Source organism: Pagrus major, chromosome 13 (assembly GCF_040436345.1).
Source record: "Pagrus major chromosome 13, Pma_NU_1.0".
Lineage (NCBI taxonomy): Eukaryota > Metazoa > Chordata > Actinopteri > Spariformes > Sparidae > Pagrus > Pagrus major.
This window is the reverse complement of record NC_133227.1, coordinates 16,845,148-16,865,000: the sequence shown is the minus strand read 5'-3', so window position 1 is coordinate 16,865,000 and position 19,853 is coordinate 16,845,148. Positions and strand designations below refer to the sequence as shown.

Genomic DNA, 19,853 nt, shown 5'->3' with positions numbered 1-19,853 from the left:
GAGGCTCACATGCCTGAGGAGGAAGGTGATAACATGGCTGAGACGCACGATGAAAGTGAGGATGACGTAGTTGAGGAGTTTCGAGTCCAAGGCCCGGAACTGGAGGAGGCCGGCTCCTCCACCCCCTTAACCCCCTCCACCCCCTCCACCTTGAGACCATCTTCACTGACTGCACTCCTGGGCCAAACTTTTAGTGCTGTCACCACAGTGAAGCCCAAGTCAGTACAAATCAGGGTTGAGGAAGAGGTTCGCAGGTATCTGGAGGCCCCTTCACTTCCTCTCACTGATAACCCCCTTGAGTGGTGGCGCTCCAACAATCTTATGTATCCTCGCCTAGCCAAGCTGGCCAAACGATACTTATGTATCCCTGGCACGAGCACTGCTGCAGAAAGAGTGTTCTCCACTGCGGGGGACATTGTGTCAGCACAACGGAGTATGCTCACTCCACAACATGTGGACCAGCTGGTCTTCCTCCATAAGAATCTGGTTGTTCCAGAGCAATGAATGTTGTTCAGTATTATTTGATCACTCACAAGTTACACAGTGTGTTCTGTTTTATTACTGTGTACAGTATAGCTAAGCTAAGGCTACAGTAAAATGTGTGTTAAGGAAATTAACTTTCCCTTCATTTTTGCCATTTAAGTTACCATGATGGTGCAAAAATCTGGTTGTTCTAGACCACTGATTCAGTACTTGATTACTCACAACACAGTGTGTTGTGTTCTGTTTTGTTTTCTACTACAGTATATAAGCTACAGAACGTTGGTTCTATTTCCTATTTCATTTTGCCATTTAAGTTGCCATGAAGGTGCAAGGTATTACACAGCTGTCCTGTGACCACAGAAAGTTCCAAAGCATCTGCATCTTTGTTATATGGAGAATAAAATAAATAAATAGAATTTGGACATTTATTCACAAGTGTGGACATTTTTTTAACAGTGAAAGACTACATTTAAAACAAAGTAAAAAATAATAATTTGGATATTACAGTTACACTACAATATTGAAGGTGCTGTGAGGTGTTACTCAAAAGAGAAGTAAAATAATTCAGTAGCTGACTGATGTTAAATGGAAGATCAATAATCGTTAATAATTGAAAATCGAATCGATAATCGTTAATAATCAAAAATCGATTTGTAATCGAATCGAGTCTTCAATAATCGGAATCGAATCGAATTGGGAAATTGGGCTGATTAACCACCCCTAGTGTGTGTCAGGGTTATTATAGTTTTTAAATTTCATTAGTTTTTATTTTATTTGGTTTTTCAGTTTGCTTTTTATTTCAGTTTAGTTTTAATTAATTTAAAAAGTGATTTATAGTTTTAGTTTAGTTTTTTCTAGGAATTTAACCTAATTTAGTTAACTCTAATAACCCACACACACACACACACACACACACACGGTGTTCAAAATCCAAAGCACCTCCGCTTTCAACGTCGGAGTTGAAACGAAGATGGTTTGAATGTCGCTCGAGACAGCAGAGGCGACGCAGAGTTCGGGTCAAGCAGAACTGGACGAACTTGGATCGGGAACTGGTGACAAAGGCGTACAAAAGCGTGTGATAGCGTGACTTCGTTGGAGACTTTTAGAAGCTAACTGGTGTTTATCCGATTTTGTGTGTGACACCAGCGCTTTCACACCAAATGTGCCCAATTTGAGGGTCCTCTTGCAGAGCGTACACTGCGCTTCAGATTCATTATTATACGGCTTTTAACCAACTGAATTCTGGTTGTTCAAGACAACACACAAAATTGACACTTTCCCATAGTTGTAGCAGATTCCGCAGTCGAAGTCTTTCCAGAACTGGCAAAGTGTACAGCGATAAATTTCGACCAGGCTGTTGGCAAAATGCCACTTACGTTCCTGGATACTTCAGAAAGAAGTACAACACACGGATCTAACTGTGAATTTCACCAACACATTTCCCAAAAATGAAAAACAAAAAAAACAAAAAAGGCGATGACGGAAGCAGTAAATGAACGTTCATATTTAAGACCTAACTAAATGTAATTTAAGACCTATATGCAAAATATGGACGTATTTAAGACTTTTGAAGGCCTAAAATGGAGATTGTCAAATGTTAGACTTTTTAAGACCCCGCGGAAACCGATATATATACATGTATATGTATACACATGTTTATATATATACATGTTTATAAATGTATACACATATATACACATATATATACACATATACACACACATATACACATATACATACACATATACATACATATATACATACATACATATACACATATATATACATACATACATATACACATATATATACATACATATACACATATATATATACATACATACATACATATATACATACATACATACATACATATACACATATACATACATATACACATACATATATATATATATATATATATATATATATATATACACACATACATATACACATATATATATACATACATATATACACATACATACATATATAAACACACATACGTATACACATATATACACATACATACATATATAAACACACATACATATATAAACACACATACATATACACATATATATATACACACACATACAAGTACTATATATATATATATATATATATATACATATATATATAGAGAGAGATACTGAATTTTGGGTTTTCATGAGCTGTAAAATGTAATCATCAAGATTAAAACAAATAAAGGCATAAAATATTTCACTTAATGTGTAATGAATGTATATGAGTTTCACTTTTTAAATTGAATTACTGAAATAAACTTTTCCACGATATTCTTATTTATTGAGATGCACCTGTATATATCATATATATATATGTGTGTGTATATATATATACATATATATATATATATATGTGTGTGTGTGTATACATATATAATATATATACATATATAATATACAGTACTGTGCAAAAGTTTTAGGCAGGTGTGAAAAAATGTTGTTAACTAAGAATGCTTTCAAAAATGGAAGTGTTAATAGTTTATTTTCATCAATTAACAAAATGCAGTGAATGGACAGAGGAGAAATCTAAATCAAATCAATATTTGATGTGACCACCCTTTGCCTTCAAAACAACATCAATTCTTCTAGGTACACTTCCACACAGTTTTTGAAGGAACTCAGCTGGTAGGTTGTTCCAAACATCTTGGAGAACTAGCCAGAGATCTTCTGTGGATGTAGGTTTCCTCAAATCCTTCTGTCTCAGGGACTTCCTGTATGGCAGCGCGCTAGGTGGATGGTTGTCTCGCCCCTCCGTAAAACTTTGACGAATTTCCTACAATAAACTAAACTAGTTGTCACCGAGAGTAAGCGGAAGAGTTGCTAAAAATACCTTGATGGCAGCTTCGCAAGGCAGGGGTTAAGGTCATGGCAAATCTTCACAGCCAAAAAAATAGAATCTACTCCAGCTAAACAGAGTGGTGCAGCTACAGCTAATGCTAGCCCAATGGCGGAGATGAATGCTAATGTAAACAATGCTGAAGGAGCTACTATCCAGCCAATTCTTGAAGCTATCAGAGACTTAAAAACTGCCTTTTGCAGCAGGTTTGATGGAGTCCTGTCAGCAATTGAAGGAGTGAGAAAAGAAGTTGGTGAGTGTTTGGAACGTGTTAAGAGTGCAGAGACTCATCTCCGAGACAGAGGATGCTGTTAGCAACCTAGTGGCCGGGGTCCGCAGCCTCAAAAACAAAAACAAAGATATGGAGGACAAGATTGTCGACTTAGAAGCAAGATCTAGAAGATCTAACCTAAGGCTGGTTAACCTCCCAGAGGGTGTGGAGGGCAATGATGCCTGCTCTTTTCTCGAGGCTTGGATCCCGGAGGCCCTGGGCTTAACTTCATCCAATACAAAACTAATCTTGGAGAGAGCCCATCGTGTGGGACTGAGGAACGACCTGTCCGCACCCCCAAGAACACTGATTATGAAGTTTATGAACGACAGAGACAAGATGAGAGTTCTGAATGCGGTCCGAAACAAAAAGGAGATACTCTACAAAGACAGAGCAGTTCAGTTTTACCCCGACCTAGCGTCTGGGATACACAAGAAACACAAGGCTTTTGACGCCGTGAGGCAGAAACTTCGCAACATGGGAATAAGAAATGGAATACGGTTTCCTGCAAAGTTGCTGCTAACCCACAACGGCAACACACGGTCTTTTGATAAACCATCCGACGTGGAGGACTTCATCAGACGCATTCAAGAGGAGGAAAGACATGATGAGTAGCTGTAATGGGATAACTTCATGGCTTTACTGCTTAGCATAACAACTTAGCTTCCATTGGCAGTAGGTGCTAATGTAAACAGTGCTTGTGAATTTTTTTTTTTTTCCTCTCTCGTGTGTGTGTGTGTGTGTGTGTGTGTGTGTGTGTGTGTGTTTGTGTGTATGCATGGGGATGCATGTATACATGTATAATATTTACTATTATTTGGGCAAATATTTCTGAAAAACCTAACCCGCCTACAGTATTTACTACTTATTATTTGGTTCTTATTTATTTACTACCTTTCACTTTACTCTCATATTCTTGTCACCCGTAATGGTCCTGCTGAGATTGCCTTCATTACTTCTGCTAGTAGTAATGAATAATAGAGTTAAGTTTTATTTTATTTTTTCCTTTTGACAAGCGGAGGCGGAGACCACTTTAGAGATGGAGTGGACAGCAACACTTGACCATTCCTCAGGGAGTGTGGAATGGTCTCCATGTCTACTGGAGTGTACAAGTGGGGGGGTTTGGAATCCCGGGCTTTGGGACACCGGGTTTTTGTTTGTTGTTCAAGGGATTCTTTCTTATGGTTGTTTTGTCGGATAATAGATATTCCTTTTTACTTTATCATGAGTAGTCCACTCCTAGTTAGATATTATGTCCAGTGGGGTAGTAATTAAATTCACTTCTTGGAACTGCAGAGGGTTGCAAAAACTCAAAAAAGTTAAGCAAGTAATGGGGAGATTAAAAGATATACAGTCTAATATTATTTTTCTGCAGGAAATGCATTTGGCAGTGAAGGAGGATTCTAGGATAAGAAGGAGGTGGCGGGGGACAGTTTTTTCAGCTCCTTTCAATTCCCAGGCAAGGGGGTCACGACTTTGATTCATAGGTCCATTCCTCTGAACGTCACTAAGGTAATATCAGACAAATTCGGCAGATTCTTGATAATCCAAGGTACGCTTTACACTGAATGCCTCAATTTGGTTAATATTTATGCACCAAATCATGATGACCCAAATTTCTTCAATAACTTATTTCTGACTTTAGCCTCACTTAATGGGCAATACATTATTGCTGGGGACTTTAATTGTACACTCGACCCCAACAAAGACAGATCAACACATTCAGACTCATCCCACAGTAAAAGCAGAGCAATTATTCATCAGTTTATTAAGGATCTAAATCTGAGGGACATCTGGAGAGATAGGAACCCCGGTGTGGCAATGTATTCTTGCTTCTCCAAAACTCATCACATGTATTCACAAATTGACTATTCTCTAGTTTCAGCCAGCTTAATAGGTAAAATCAAGGACTGTAATTATGATAGCATTCTAATTTCAGACCATTAATGAATAATACATACGAGACATCAGCATGCACTAGGTGGGAGGCTTTCAAAGCCTTCCTCGTAGGCCAGATAATTAATTTTACTAGCTCTAAATCTAAAAAAGCCAAACAAAAAACTGCTTTATTAGAGGCAAAAATTAAAATTATGGAGGATATTTACTTTAAAAACCCCTGTTCTAAGATTCATCAAGACCTTTTATTATTCAGAGCTCAGTACAATGAAATTTCGGCTTCCAAGGCCGCTGCTAACCTTTTAAAACTTAAACAAACTATCTTTGATCAAGGCGAAAAAGCAGGCAAGATTTTGGCTTGGCGCTTAAAACAACTTCAAGTTGAAAGATCTATTACCAATCTTAAAAATGAGAAGGGGGAATTCATCACAGACCCGGTCGCTATAAATGATAAATTTAGGGACTTTTATGAAAGACTCTACAGCTCTGGAATAATTGGAGGGCTAGCAGACCAGAGCTCATTGGCATTCTTAGATAGTCTTAACTTCCCCAAATTGGAGGAATGTGAAGGCTCATTATTGGGGGTAAGATTGACAGTGGAAGAAATCTCGGCAGCAATAAAATGCATGAATTCTGGGAAAGCCGCAGGCCCAGATGGCCTGCCTATAGATATCTACAAAAAATTTGAATCAAAAATTAGGACTCCCCTTTTGAAAATGTTTTTAGAATCCCTTCAAAATGCGATACTTCCTCCCTCCCTGAGAGGTGCTCTGATTACTCTTCTCCCGAAACCGGGTAAAGCTAACAATAAGTGTGAAAATATGAGACCGATCAGTCTCCTGAATTCAGACTTGAAGATTTTATGTAAAATTCTGGCAAAAAGACTAGAACCTATACTACCAGGTCTAATAATGGCAGATCAAAATGGATTTATGATCGGACGTCACGGTTTTCATAATGTGAGAAGGGTCTTGAACATCTTACACAACCTGAGGGGGGCATCGGACACGGCTTTCTTAGCATTAGATGCTGAGAAAGCCTTTGATAGGGTGGAGTGGATTTACTTATTCGAGGTTCTTGGACACTTTGGCCTGGGGGAGGGTTTTTGTAATTGGGTTAAACTTTTGTACAAGGATCCCTATGCAGAAATTATTACAAACAACAACATTTCGAAACCGATAAAAATTAAAAGAGGCTGTAGACAAGGTTGCCCACTGTCCCCCTTACTTTTCATAATTGCAATCGAAACCGTTTGCCATTGTTGTAAGAGGACATAGTGGAATCAAGGGTATAGGCATCGGAGAATCTGATCATCAAATAGCTCTTTATGCTGATGATGTCATTCTTTTCCTTAGAAATTTGGATAAATCTATTCCATCCCTCCTGAACCTAATTAAGATATTTGGCAAATTGTCTGACTATAAAATTAATAATTCCAAATCTTCCATAATGCTTCTCAACTCAAGGGAGAGGTCGGATCCACCCACTCATGTCCGCCATTTTAGAACAGTGGATTCCTTTACTTACCTGGGTATTCAAATTGTTCCTAAACTGGAAAATCTAGTAAAAGCTAATTACGGCCCAATGTTGGCATCTATATCCAAATCAATCGCGGGATGGTCCAGTCTTCCTATCTCTCTAATTGGTAGAATTAATATACTTAAAATGAACAGTCTCCCCAAACTTCTATATTTATTTCAGAATATCCCCCTGCCGCCTCCTTAAGACTTTTTCCCCAGAATGAAAAAAAATTTCAATAACTTTATATGGAATAATAAACGCCCTAGGCTTCGTCTGTCTCTTTTATATCTACCCTATGACAGAGGAGGGTAATTTGCTGTGGTACTTTTGGGCAGTACAGCTAAGAATGTTTATGTTTTACTTCACCACAAACGGACCCTGGTCATGGAAGGATATCGAATCATACTCCCTAAATCTCCCATGCCCACTTATCTATACTCAAATGAACCTAAAAAACTCAAAATATTGTGTTCTAATCCTATAGTTAAAAACATGATTGGAGTCTGGCAAGAAGTTAGGAAATACTTAAAAGACCACCCCTCCCTTTCTTACTTCAGCCCAATCTGGGGCAACAACTTCTTCAGACCAGGGAGAGCCGATGCTGGTTTCAAATTGTGGGCAGATAGAGGGGTAAAACAAGTAAAGGATGTTTTTGGTAACGATGGGAATATTTTACCCTTTTAGGTAGGGGTGGGCGATATGGCAAAAATATCATATCACAATTTTTTAAAAATAAAATCACGATTTCGATTTTATCACGATGTTATATCAAAAAAAGAAAAACAGACAATTTAGGCCAAAGAACCTTTCTGAACAGATTTAAATTAAAAAATTTAATTTAAATAGTTGCAGTTTTGCCAACATGTCCAAACAACGTAAACATACTAAAAGGTAAACAACAACACTGATAAAGTGCACTCTTGCAACATAAAAAGGTAGCTTTCAATAAACATGAAAGTAAAATATCAGTGAAGACATTACTGTCTGTTTTATTCAACACAGTCATTTTAACAGGATTTAAGTATATCAAAACACTAAATAGCTTATTGAAAAGGGTCAAATAAGTCCGTCAGTGGTCGGACTATCCGACGGGGGGGTGGGGGGGTCGCGGTAATTTGAACAGTGTACAATTAGCGCATTTACCGTTTATTAGCGGCCAAGCGCGACCTATCCATGCGCCCGTGTGTGTGTGTGTGTGTGTGTGTGTGTGTGTGTGCGTGCGTGCGCACCCGAGAGAGGTGGCAGGTGGAAGGGCTAACTGGCAGAGATGAGAGATGGTGAAACGCTGTTTTTTTTTTTTTCTTTAAAAAAAGCGACCAACTCCTCCGTTTGGCTTTCAGCCATGGCTCTCCATGCGGCTACCGCTACACACGTAAACAAGGAGGCGGGTAAGAAAGCGCGTCACTGCCCGTAATGATTGGTGAATGATGATTGGTCGGTCAGGTTGACGACGTAATATGTTTGGTGCGTCGGTGCATCAGCATAGAACTGCAATTTTTAGAATGTGCCCTAGACGATCCCTACGATCTCTGCACTTTGGCAGATCGTCTACACATTCTAATCCTTCACGATCTAATATCGTCATATTGCACACCCCTACTTTGAGGAGTTAATCAGAAAATATAACATCCCTCGCAAACATTTTTTTAAATATCTTCAGCTAAGGAATTTTATCAAAACAAACCAAACCCATTATATGTTTTGCCCCCCACTAACAATACTGGAGAAAATCTTAACAAAAAATCCTTTTGGAAAGGGCATCATCTCTGAATTTTGAGATTTACTGAAAGATGTCTCTCCTGATTCTTCTGAGTCTAAATTTAATGCATAGAAAACAGATCTACAGGAGGAACTATCATTGGAACAGTGGCGTAACGCGTGTAAAGCATCCCAGACAGGGTCAGGTAATACACGCCTAAGACTCCTACAATTTAATTGGTTAATGAGGATGTATATTACTCCAGCAAAATTAAACAAATTTAATTTGAATATCCCAGACACCTGCAATAGATGTGGGGTAAATAAGGGCACTTTATTTCACTGCCTCTGGCAGTGTCCAAGAGTGAAGGAGTTTTGGGAGGAGGTTAGACTGTCTGAGATTCTCTCAATTAGATTAGAACTGGAACCTAGGCTCTTTCTGCTAGGTCTTTACCCAGAGGGACATAGAATAAAGCATCATGAAAAAATGTTAATAAACATGTGTTCTCTACAAGCAAAAAAGGACAATAGCCTTATCATGGAAAAACTTTGATAAACCCGCTATCACTGTGTGGTTTAGGGAACTAACTTCTTGTTTACCTCTGGAAAAAAATTCTTACACTCTTAAGGACAGACAGGAGGTATTTCAAAATGTATGGGGTCGTTTCATCAATTATATGAAGAACAATGATTTGTCGCGCCTGATGGACGAGCCTGGAACAGTATAGGTGCACCCTCTACATGACCCAGTTTCTTCTTCTCCTGTTCTCTGGACTATATGATAATGTATCTTCTGTGGACTCATGATTAGGTGCCTTCATTGGGGAGACCCCCTGAGCGCCATGTTTTTGTTTCGTTTTGTTGGTACGGTTGTATGGAATAAGTGTGTATAGTATGAACATTTGTTCTGACGGTGTATGTTTGGACACTTCGGTACCATTTTACACACTTCTCTGTTGTTATTTGTTCTTCTATGTCTTTTTTATAAAATGAAAATCCAATTAAGATATTGTTAAAAAAAAAAATCCTTCTGTCTCTTCATGTAATCCCAGACAGACTCCATGATGTTGAGATCAGGGCTCTGTGGGGACCATACCATCACTTCCAGGACGTCTTGTTCTTCCTTACGCTGAAGATAGTTCTTAATGACATTGGCTGTATGTTTGGGGTCGTTGTCCTGCTGCAGAATAAATTTGGGGCCAATCATACGCCTCCCTGATGGTATTGCATGATGGAGTATCTGCCTGTATTTCTCAGCACCGAGGACACCATTAATCCACCAAATCTCCAACTCCATTTGCAGAAATGCAGCCCTGAACTTGCAAGGAACCTCCACCATGCTTCACTGTTGCCTACAGACACTCATTATTGTACCGCTCTCCAGCCCTTCAGCAAACAAACTGCCTCCTGCTACAGCTAAATATTTCAAATTTTGACTCATCAGTCCAAAGCACCTGCTGCCATTTTTCTGCACCCCAGTTCCTTTTTGTTCATGCATAGTTGAGTCGCTTAGCCTTGTTTCCATGTCGGAGGTATGGCTTTTTGCCAGACTTCTCCGGACAGTAGATGGGTGTACCTGGGTCCTACTGGTTTCTGCCAGTTCTGAGCTGATGGCACCGCTGGCACTGCTGGACATCTTCCAATTTCAAAGGGAAATAAGCTTGATGTGTTTTTCACCTGCTGCACTAAGTGTCCTTGGCCGACCACTGCACCTACGATCCTCAACGTTGCCCATTTCTTTGTGCTTCTTCAAAAGAGCTTGAACAGCACCTCTTGAAACCCCGGTCTGCTTTGAAATCTTTGTCTGGGAGAGACCTTTGCTGATGCAGTATAACTACCTTGTGTCTTGTTGCTCTGCTCAGTCTTGCCATGGTGTATGACCTGTGACATGAAACTGAAAGCATTCTTAGTTTACAGCATTTTTTCACACCTGCCTAAAACTTTTGCACAGTACTATATAGTGTATAAATGTATATGTATGTGTATATATATATATATATATATATATATATATATATATACACATATATATACACATACATATACATACATATATATATATATATATATATACACATATATACATATATATACACATATATATATATATACATATATATACATATATATACATATATATATATATATATATATATATATACACATATATATATATACATATATATACATATATATATATATATATATATATATACACACATATATATATATATATATATATATATATATACACACATATATATATATATATATATATACACACATATGTATATATATACATATACATACATACATACATACATACATATATACACACACACACACACATACAGTCCCCTCCAAAACGAAACTATTGGAACAGTGAGGCCAATTCCTTTATTTTGGCTGTACACTGAAAACATTTGACATCAAAGGATGAATATGAGACAAGAGATCAGCATTTCAGCTTTCATTTCCAGGTATTTACATCTAGATCTGTTACACAACTAAGAGGATAGCATCATTTGTAACGGACCACCAAATGTTTAGGTGAGCAAAAGTATAGGAACAGGTAGACTTCAAATAGATTAAAGTGAATAATACTAAAGCTGTGAATTGAAACGGATCATTTGCAAAGATAGTTTCATCGTGGTTGCGATACTAACTTCTGTTAGCACATTAATAGGTGGTCAAATTAAGCGTTGGCATTGAGCTAATGGGCCAAGCGCACATTAGGGAGAACGAGGCAAGTCAAGCCAGTGCGTAAAATTAGCCCATGTATCTAGGTAACAATAAACAAAAGTAATCATGTGACCACAAATTAAGGAAGTATACTTCAAATTACTGTTGGGCTGAAGCAAATGGAGAGAGTAGTAAGCAAACCAAAGTTAAAAAAAAATACTGTTACAAGTCATACAATGTTGATGTAATAAATACTTAATTGTTGACTAATGTTAAGTTTAAGCCACACATATACAATATACACAAAAGCACATTTAGACATACATTCTCACTGAGCTAATAGACAAGTATCACAGTTTAATCTTTACTGAAAATATTGAGTTAGCATGTTTAACAAGCATGTAATTTAACTTAAAAGTACAAGTTTTTCCTTTGTTAAATTGATGGCATTAAGGAAATTCAAAATTATCTCAAAATTGTTTGATTTTGTGTCATTTATACATCAGTATTTGACAGTGGCTGGAGGGCTCAATTTACCTTTTAACCATCATAATTAAATGCTTCCATAATTAACTTCCGAAAACTAATTTCCATGGGTACACAACTACCTGAGCTATATTATTAAATACCTCACAAATACACTTTTATTTTGCAGTAAGATAATCAAATGTAAAACGTGGCCCACCCTAACCTGTTCTGCCCTCCCCGTTATATAAATTTTATTCAGGAAGAACTGTGAAATAATCATGTTACTTGGATTGCTTTTTATGACACCTCCAGTAAAATCTCAAAAGCTCACTGAAAATTCTGAATATTTTAAACATGGAACTAGCAGCAAAATAAGTTACATTCTAAATATTTTGCTGATGGATTTAACATAAAGGATACACATGTCAGGATAAATTGGTGGAACTGCTCCTCTCCTGACTGCAAGTTTTCCCAAACTCCCCAGCTTAACTTCCTTGTCTTTCTCTCAGCAGCCCCAAATCTGACTGATTTCCACATCCCTGAGCTAGGACGTTTCTCTCATTCACCAACCATACAGTGAAGCTGCAGGGAAGCTTTGGCCGATTCCAAATCACAACACCAACAAACCAGATCCAACTCCAGCTTCTGCTTGCATTCTCCCTTCAGAAGCAGTATTAAGTCTTGCAGCTTACACTGAGGTCTCGATAATCTGCTCTCAACCTCCAACTCGCGTCAAGCCTGTAGACCTGCATGTCCGACTCCTTTTGCCACTGTGGGCTGCTGGGTCTGGCAGGTAGACCTGGCTTGGGCCCTTTTAATACCTGCTCGCAGGTCTAGTTACTCTTTTTTTTTTTTGCAGGTCTGCCCTGGTGAAACTCACTGTTCAAAAATGAATTAAATATCAAGCCACAACCTCCAAGCCTGGGAAATGCAGCACCTCCAATGGGCCTCCTTTAGCCAAAAGTAAGTCAATCCCTACAAGAGACATGTTAAAATGCCCAACTTTACAGCTGAAGTAAACATGTTTACAGCCTGGTTGAATTAATGGTTTTGGTCTCTCTACTCTCTGCAGTGAGCTGTCTGCTGGGCTTCACCTCAGCTAATTCCAGTCATTGATTTTCACCTCTCAGTCATATTAGTGGTGTTGTTGCCTTTTGGAGAATTTTTTATGCAGATATCAGATATATAATATATAGCTTTCTATGCAGTTAATTAGACTAAAAGACTGGAGCAGAGGGACAGACGCTGGTGTTTTGGATTGACAAGTGGCTCTGTTCGCAGCGGACAGCTGCTGAAGCCAGCAAGCTCTGGACATTACAGCCACTGGCAAAGCCTGGAGCTTCGGGAGGACAAAACTGGGAGTTGAGGAGAGCAAAGAGTTTTATATTCACCCTTGCTTGCGGGAACAAGCCAGAAAGGTGCTGCAATCCACTGTCATGTACTGTAACTCTCTTAATTGACTGTTGAATGGTGGGAAATGTACTTAAGGACTATACAGAGCAGAGATGGGAAAAGAAAAGACACTGCAGGCCAGACTTTGCGGATTGTTGTTGATTGAACACAAACACACACAATTGGCTGTTGCTGTTAAGTATTGTGTCTTTTGGGGGCAAATAAACCTGAGGTCAAACTTCCATGAGGTGACATTTGCTTCTCTTTATATGTGAACACTAATAGCTTACCAGCCTTAGCTAGCTTGGTTGCTTCCAGCTGGCTTGTTTAACTAACTAGGCTTGTTTCACCCACGCTTCACCTCTTTGCCAATTTTGATTAGCTTTGGAGTTAGACAAATTCAGGCACCTGGCTGTGGGTCACATCTAGAGCCTGCATGCAGGCCCTGTCCCTCCCTCTTCATCTCATTGCCTTTTTTATGCATTAGTTCTGTGTAGTTGACTATAACTGTTGTGGCATACTGTTTTGCTGGCTGCTGTCGTTTAAAATGTTCTCAAACTACAGTAGTATGATGCTATGAAAATGATTGTTAAATTTATGTAAGAAAAGCATAACATGGTCAGCAGGAATGTGTGCATATCTTTCCTAAGTCTCAGCCATGTTGAATTACAAACATCTGGATAAAAACGTCTTGTATTGCTTCACCTTTTAGATTATGATTTGATTGTAAGTATATATATATATATATATATATATATATATATATATCTTAAGAAACCACCTCGCAACTAAACACTGAAATTTTGACTTGATTGTTCTTTGAAGTTGTTTGGGCTGATACAGGCTGCATTTGTAATGTAACAAGTTGATCATTTGTTTTTGTAAATCACAGAGTGGTGCTCTGATTTTAGTATTGCATTTAGAGAATTTGAACAGCTCTGGTCATGGCTGCCTCATCCTGGCGATTTTACTCTGTTACAAACTGTCTTAAGCAAAAATGACTATTAGTCCACAGCCATGGAATAGAGGTCAGGTCAAAGGTCACCTAATGAAGTAACCTGGATATTGCATGAACAGCACCATGCTGCAGTGCTAACATACGAAACCCTTAAAAATCATGTTAGTGAACCATCTAAACACAGTGACTGATATATCAGGATGACCATATTAAGTAAGCACATGAACATTCGAACTGAAACCTTGTGTGGTCAGCACCAGTGACAGAACAATGTCAAAGTTTTTTCCATTTCCACTGGACCCATTTCAAGGACCCCTGGTACAGACTTCACCTGACACTGTCCAAGCTTCAGCTACCACTGTTTGGACAAAATACTACCTTAGTCACTGTAAGTCGTTATTTCACAGTATCCATCACTGAAACCTGTGTGATTGACATAAGGCTTTGATAAAACACATCAGCATTTTCTTACCTTCAGTGTTCTGGTTGCCTTCATAATACAAAAGGAAAATGGGTTGGCCTATAACATTCCTAGTGGAACATGGAGTTTTTGTTGCTCACATCCGTTTTATTATCCTTCGAAGTTTTCACTAGGTCTACGCGACAGTGTGGAGAAGGGCAGACGGTTTAATCCAACTTTTTCATTTTATAAAGCCAACAAATCAGTTTTACCTTGTTCCGTTCACTGTCCCCGTCCTCCAACTGAGCGAGACGTCACTTTTTGATATGTTCTCCTGTCCTGTGGGACTGGAGCGGCTCCTCTGCTAAAAACTCCACAAACTAATGCTCGCTGCCGCCGGTCAATGGCGAGTCTTCACCGCGGGTTTGAACGCTTTCAGTCCTTTCTCCGGGTATAAAAGCTTGTTCGCAGCCAAAAAGGCTTCGTCCTCCCCCGTGCATTTCATGTTTCACCGTAAAAAAAAAAAAGCGGTTGAGGGGAAGTGGCAGGAAGCTTCCCCCTGCCTGGTCTGCAGTATGAGAGGAATGTCCAGCCTCCCCCTCCTCCTGCTCCTGCTCCTGCTCGCCCTTCTCAGCTCATGGAAACTGGAGGAAAAAGTCCCCCCCCCCATTTTTTTTCATGGAGCATGGAGATCCCTCCCCTTCCTTCTGCTCTAGTCTGCTTTTTAAATCTAATTATGTTAAAACGGATGCAAAACAGACAGCTTACACAAAAGGCTATACGTTGATGTACAAAGTAAAGCACAGACCTGTAAATACAAAATACAGCAGTGCTCCGTGGTAACACTGAACTGTATTCGCACCACACATTGACTTATTCTGGATCATGACTTTAAACGTCTTCAGAGCTCTTTCTGAAACCAAAAGAGATCCGACAAAAATGATGCCGTTCATCAGTTTCATCAGTCATGAACTCAGAAGGATGGAAAAGGAATAAGAAGGAGGAGTAAAAAGATGACAAAGGGCCTTTTGTGAAACAGCTTGTCGGCCCCTTATGCTGCCTTGAAGTGCTGTCGGAAATGTCACTATTTCAAGCAACAGCGCATGTGGCAAGTGATTGAAGATTGTACTAGAACTGTGCACATTATGATTAAAAAGTATGTGGACAGTTAACTTGAATTAAGGGTAATTTTGATGCTACAGCTAGTCCCGCTTCTGCACACCTTGGTGCCTACATTTCATTAATCTAAGAGGCAACACGCTACATACACAGGAAGTTGCTGTGACTTTATTGGGGATAGGTCTGGTTCAGCCAGACGAACTGCCATGTTGCTCAAGATTTAGGCTACTTAAAGAGTAACTAAACCCCCAAAACCAGCTGGAAAACAATGTACATTGTACATACATAAAACGTATTCACCCCCTTGGATTTTTTACTCTTTTATTGCTTTTATAAATGGAATCATGGTCAATATACAAAAAAATACACAAAACAAAAGATTTACCAAAAAAATCCCTCTGTAATATCAAACTGAAAATAAATTGTTACAAAGTAATGTTAAATAAGTAATACATAATGTAAAACAAGTGACTGCATAAGTATTCACCCCCTTCAAGTCAGTATTTAGTAGATGCACCTTTGGCCGTAATCACAGCACTGTGTCTGTGTGGATAGGTCTCAATCAGGCCTGCACATCTGGACACTGCAATTTTACTCCATCCTTCTTTGCAAAACTGCTCAAGCTCTGTCAGGTTGCACAGTGATCGAGCATGAACAGCCCTTTTCAAGTCCAGCCACAAATTCTCTGTTGGATTAAGGTCTGGGCTTTGACTCGGCCACTCCAGAACATTCACCTTGTTGTCTTTAAACCATTTCTGTGTAGCTTTCTCTGTATGCTTCGGCTCATTCTCCTGCTGGAAAATAAATCTTCTCCCAAGTCATAATTTTCTTGCAGACTGAATCAGGTTGTCCTCCAGGATGTTCCTATGTTTTGCTGAGTTAATACGCTCTATGCACGCACTTCTGCATTGGCATAAGGATGTTTGGACATTTCCGGTTACCGGAAGAAAACATTAGACAGTGACAGCAGACAGTTACGATGGCAGAGTTGCAGTATACAAGGTGTTTGCTGGAGTTGCCTAAAGTATCTGTTAATGATATACAGAGGGTCGTCCGGGCATCCAGTACGACACCACGTAGCAAATTGGATAAAGGCTTCAAATTTTACGTTTCTTCATATCTTTGCAACTTTGAAGGTAATTTGCTAACGCTAGCTAGCCTGAGCTAGAAGCCTTGCTTTGGTGTTTTAAGTCATGACTCCGTCCTGCTTCAGGTGAATCATGCTTTGATCATGTTTATATACCTCTCACTTCATGTGTTTGTACTTTTACTAAAGTATCAGGTAAAAACAGGGCTACAAATGAGATCTCTGTGAGAGCCCACTGCTACCTCCCACTGCAATAAAGAAAATAAAGCCACCACACCAGCTAAGAGTAGGACTAGATTAAGTGACACGTTCAAAGTTCTGTTGAACTTGTTCAAGGTTCCGTTCAACACAAGTTTTACTCTTTTAATGTTACCACATTTCAGCTTTGATTACCATTGCAAAGGGAACATCTTTGTCTGTGGTTTTCACAATAGCTGAACAGTGGTAGCCTAATGCAGTTACAGGGTAGCTGAGTGGGAATTGCCATGCTTTGTTGTTGGGTCTGTTGTAAACAAATTGGAGTTTGGTTTAAAATGTAAACAATAATGAAATTACTACTTTTGCCTGACTTGATGACTGCAAAGACAGTACAATATTCCACTCGGCTGTTCTTCAAACTGCTGATGTTCTACTCAAAACTATCCTGTCATTACTTCATTCTCTATAAACATATGGCCCAACTTCCTTGCTTTTGTACTTGATATTTCTACTCTTCAAGAGGAATTAGGAGCAAAACCTCCACTCTACTGTTGTTAATGGCACTAGGCTACAATGTCAAAATGTCAAATGTAAAAAGAGGAAAGAACAGGTTTTGCTCCTACTGCTGCTGCTGTAGACCCTCTTCTTTTCAAACCCATTAAATTATGCTTCTGTGTATTTCAGATGACATTACGTGATTCACAGCCAGTTGTGCTTGTTAAAAGCTACTGTTCCTGTGTGGCTGGGTGTGGGATATGCAGTCATTTTGTTGCATTGCTTTATCAGACTGCCCATTACTCTGAATGTGGCATGTCTGTCGTCCCTCCTGTACTTTCGTGCACTGAAACAGAGCAGAAGTGGCATAAACCACGAACAATGGTTTGTATAATATCAATACCAAACAGTTGTATCACATTTTACTAGCATCTCTCCTAATACCATGTCATAAATAAATAGTGAGTGAAGCCAGGACCTGTGGATGCCATGGTTGTAGTGAAGCCCAAACCAGATGCCACTTCAGCAAGCGGAATTAGGTATGCAGAGTCCAATTAAATAGGCAGACTACAATTTATTGCAAAATAAATGTTATTGATCGCCTGATATTGTTATTCCAGATCTACACTTTACAAGGGCTACAGCGGTGAGCTACCAGACCCATCAATCCTCAACCCACTACCTGCCTATGCTGACATGGAACCAGACTCTCTTCCCCTTATCTGCAGAATGAACATCACATCTGACAAACCACTCGTGGACTCCATTTTTGGCAAGGTACAAACTGGCAGTATCCTGTCATATCAACACCCACCACCTCCACCTGACAGTGTTGTCATCCATGAGGATGCACCACCATTCCCAAAACTGCCACTGGACGGTTACCATTTACAGCCAACAGACTGTACGTACGAGCCAACGGATCAAGAAAAGCTGCACCTCAGTTCACTGTCTGTGACTTTGTCAAAGTCACACCTTATTGAGGAAGCAACCAGATGCCAAAGTGCAACACCCGAGTGGCATTCACTGAGGAAGGAGAGAGTAACTGCTTCACATTTCCGGAAGGTAAGCCATGTTAGAGGTACAAGCTCAGCAGAAAAACTGGCAGAAAGAATCATCAGAGGGACAAGACAAACCGCACAAATGAAAAGGGGGCTGGAAATCGAAGCAGGTGCATTGAAGGACTATGTAGTTCTAAAAAATCTAAATTTGACAAAGTGTGGGCTTCTCGTTCATCCGGATGCACCTTGGCTGGGTGCATCGCCTGATGGGCTTGTATATGACCCACCTGAGCGACCATCATTTGGTCTGGTTGAAATTAAATGCCCAAATGTAGCAAACTATATAGACTGCAAGTTCCTGAGAATTGACCATGACCTACACAAATTGAAGGAAAGCCATTGTTATTATTGGCAAGTCCAGGGACAGTTACTCATCACAGGCATGTCATGGTGTGATTTTGTTGTCTGTGCCCGCAATGACATTTTCGTGCAGCACATTTACCAAGACAGCACTGTATTAAGCTCCCTGAAAGAGAGATGTGATTTGTTTTTCTTTAACACATACATGTCAAAATAACTCTCTATGAAAAGTAATTGAACAGACACATGAATTCTTGCATTATTGTACAATCATTTTAAAATGTATTTTGTCAACTGTCTTATTTCCAATATTGTAATATTAATTGTGACATAAAAATTGTAACATATCAAATTATAACATGTATAAAATACATGAATTTCATAACATACTTCATCACAGCCTATTTTTTCATGAGTGTTCATTTTGTGTGAGTGTTTGTGTTGAGTGTTCATGAGTGTTCATTTTAGGGTTGGGAGGAAAACTTTTACACAAATGACATCTGTCTATTTCTGTGCTGCCAACATTAGCCATTGGTTGCCCAGGCTTTAACCAAGGGCCCATTTTGATAATTGACCAAAAGACAGGCGACTGTGTAAAGTTGATTGATGCTGCCTGTCAGTGAAAGAGGGATTACTGTACTGAAGAACTTATGTTCCTTAACCCTGCGAATGAGCCGCTCAACGTGGACTCTTAGTCTTGCAATAGATTGCGTCTTCCTGACCTCTGGCCCAGACAGTTGTGCTTTCTTACACGGAAAGGTAGGTATGTGGACTTTGCAGGGCACACAGTCTTCTACAAGGAAACCCTTGTCAACCATTATGGCCATAGATGGGTTTAAGAGAGCCACAATGCCAGACTGCTTCAGAATCTCTTTATCGCTGATGGCACCTTCATAGAGAGACGACACAAACGTTACTGCGCCGTGAGGGGCCATCCCAATTAATCCTTTAAACATACAGTG

General features: G+C 39.3%; 2 protein-coding genes across 3 annotated transcripts in view; one reads left to right on the top strand and one right to left on the bottom strand.

Annotated features, from left to right (window-relative positions):
• Positions 1 to 504, top strand: part of LOC141007351 (E3 SUMO-protein ligase ZBED1-like) — a 2,498-nt gene extending 1,994 nt beyond the window's left edge. Inside the window, exon 4 of the mRNA XM_073479712.1 lies at positions 1 to 504. This exon is cut by the window's left edge and continues 12 nt beyond it. Coding sequence (XP_073335813.1) covers positions 1 to 504 — 504 coding nt within the window.
• amot (angiomotin) overlaps positions 1 to 15,074 on the bottom strand; it is a 152,900-nt gene extending 137,826 nt beyond the window's left edge. For both annotated transcript variants that reach the window (XM_073479540.1, XM_073479541.1), the window contains exon 1: positions 14,904 to 15,074. The gene's annotated coding sequence lies outside the window, so the exon portion shown is untranslated. The remainder of the gene's footprint in view (positions 1 to 14,903) is intronic.
• Positions 15,075 to 19,853: the final 4,779 nt, after the last annotated feature.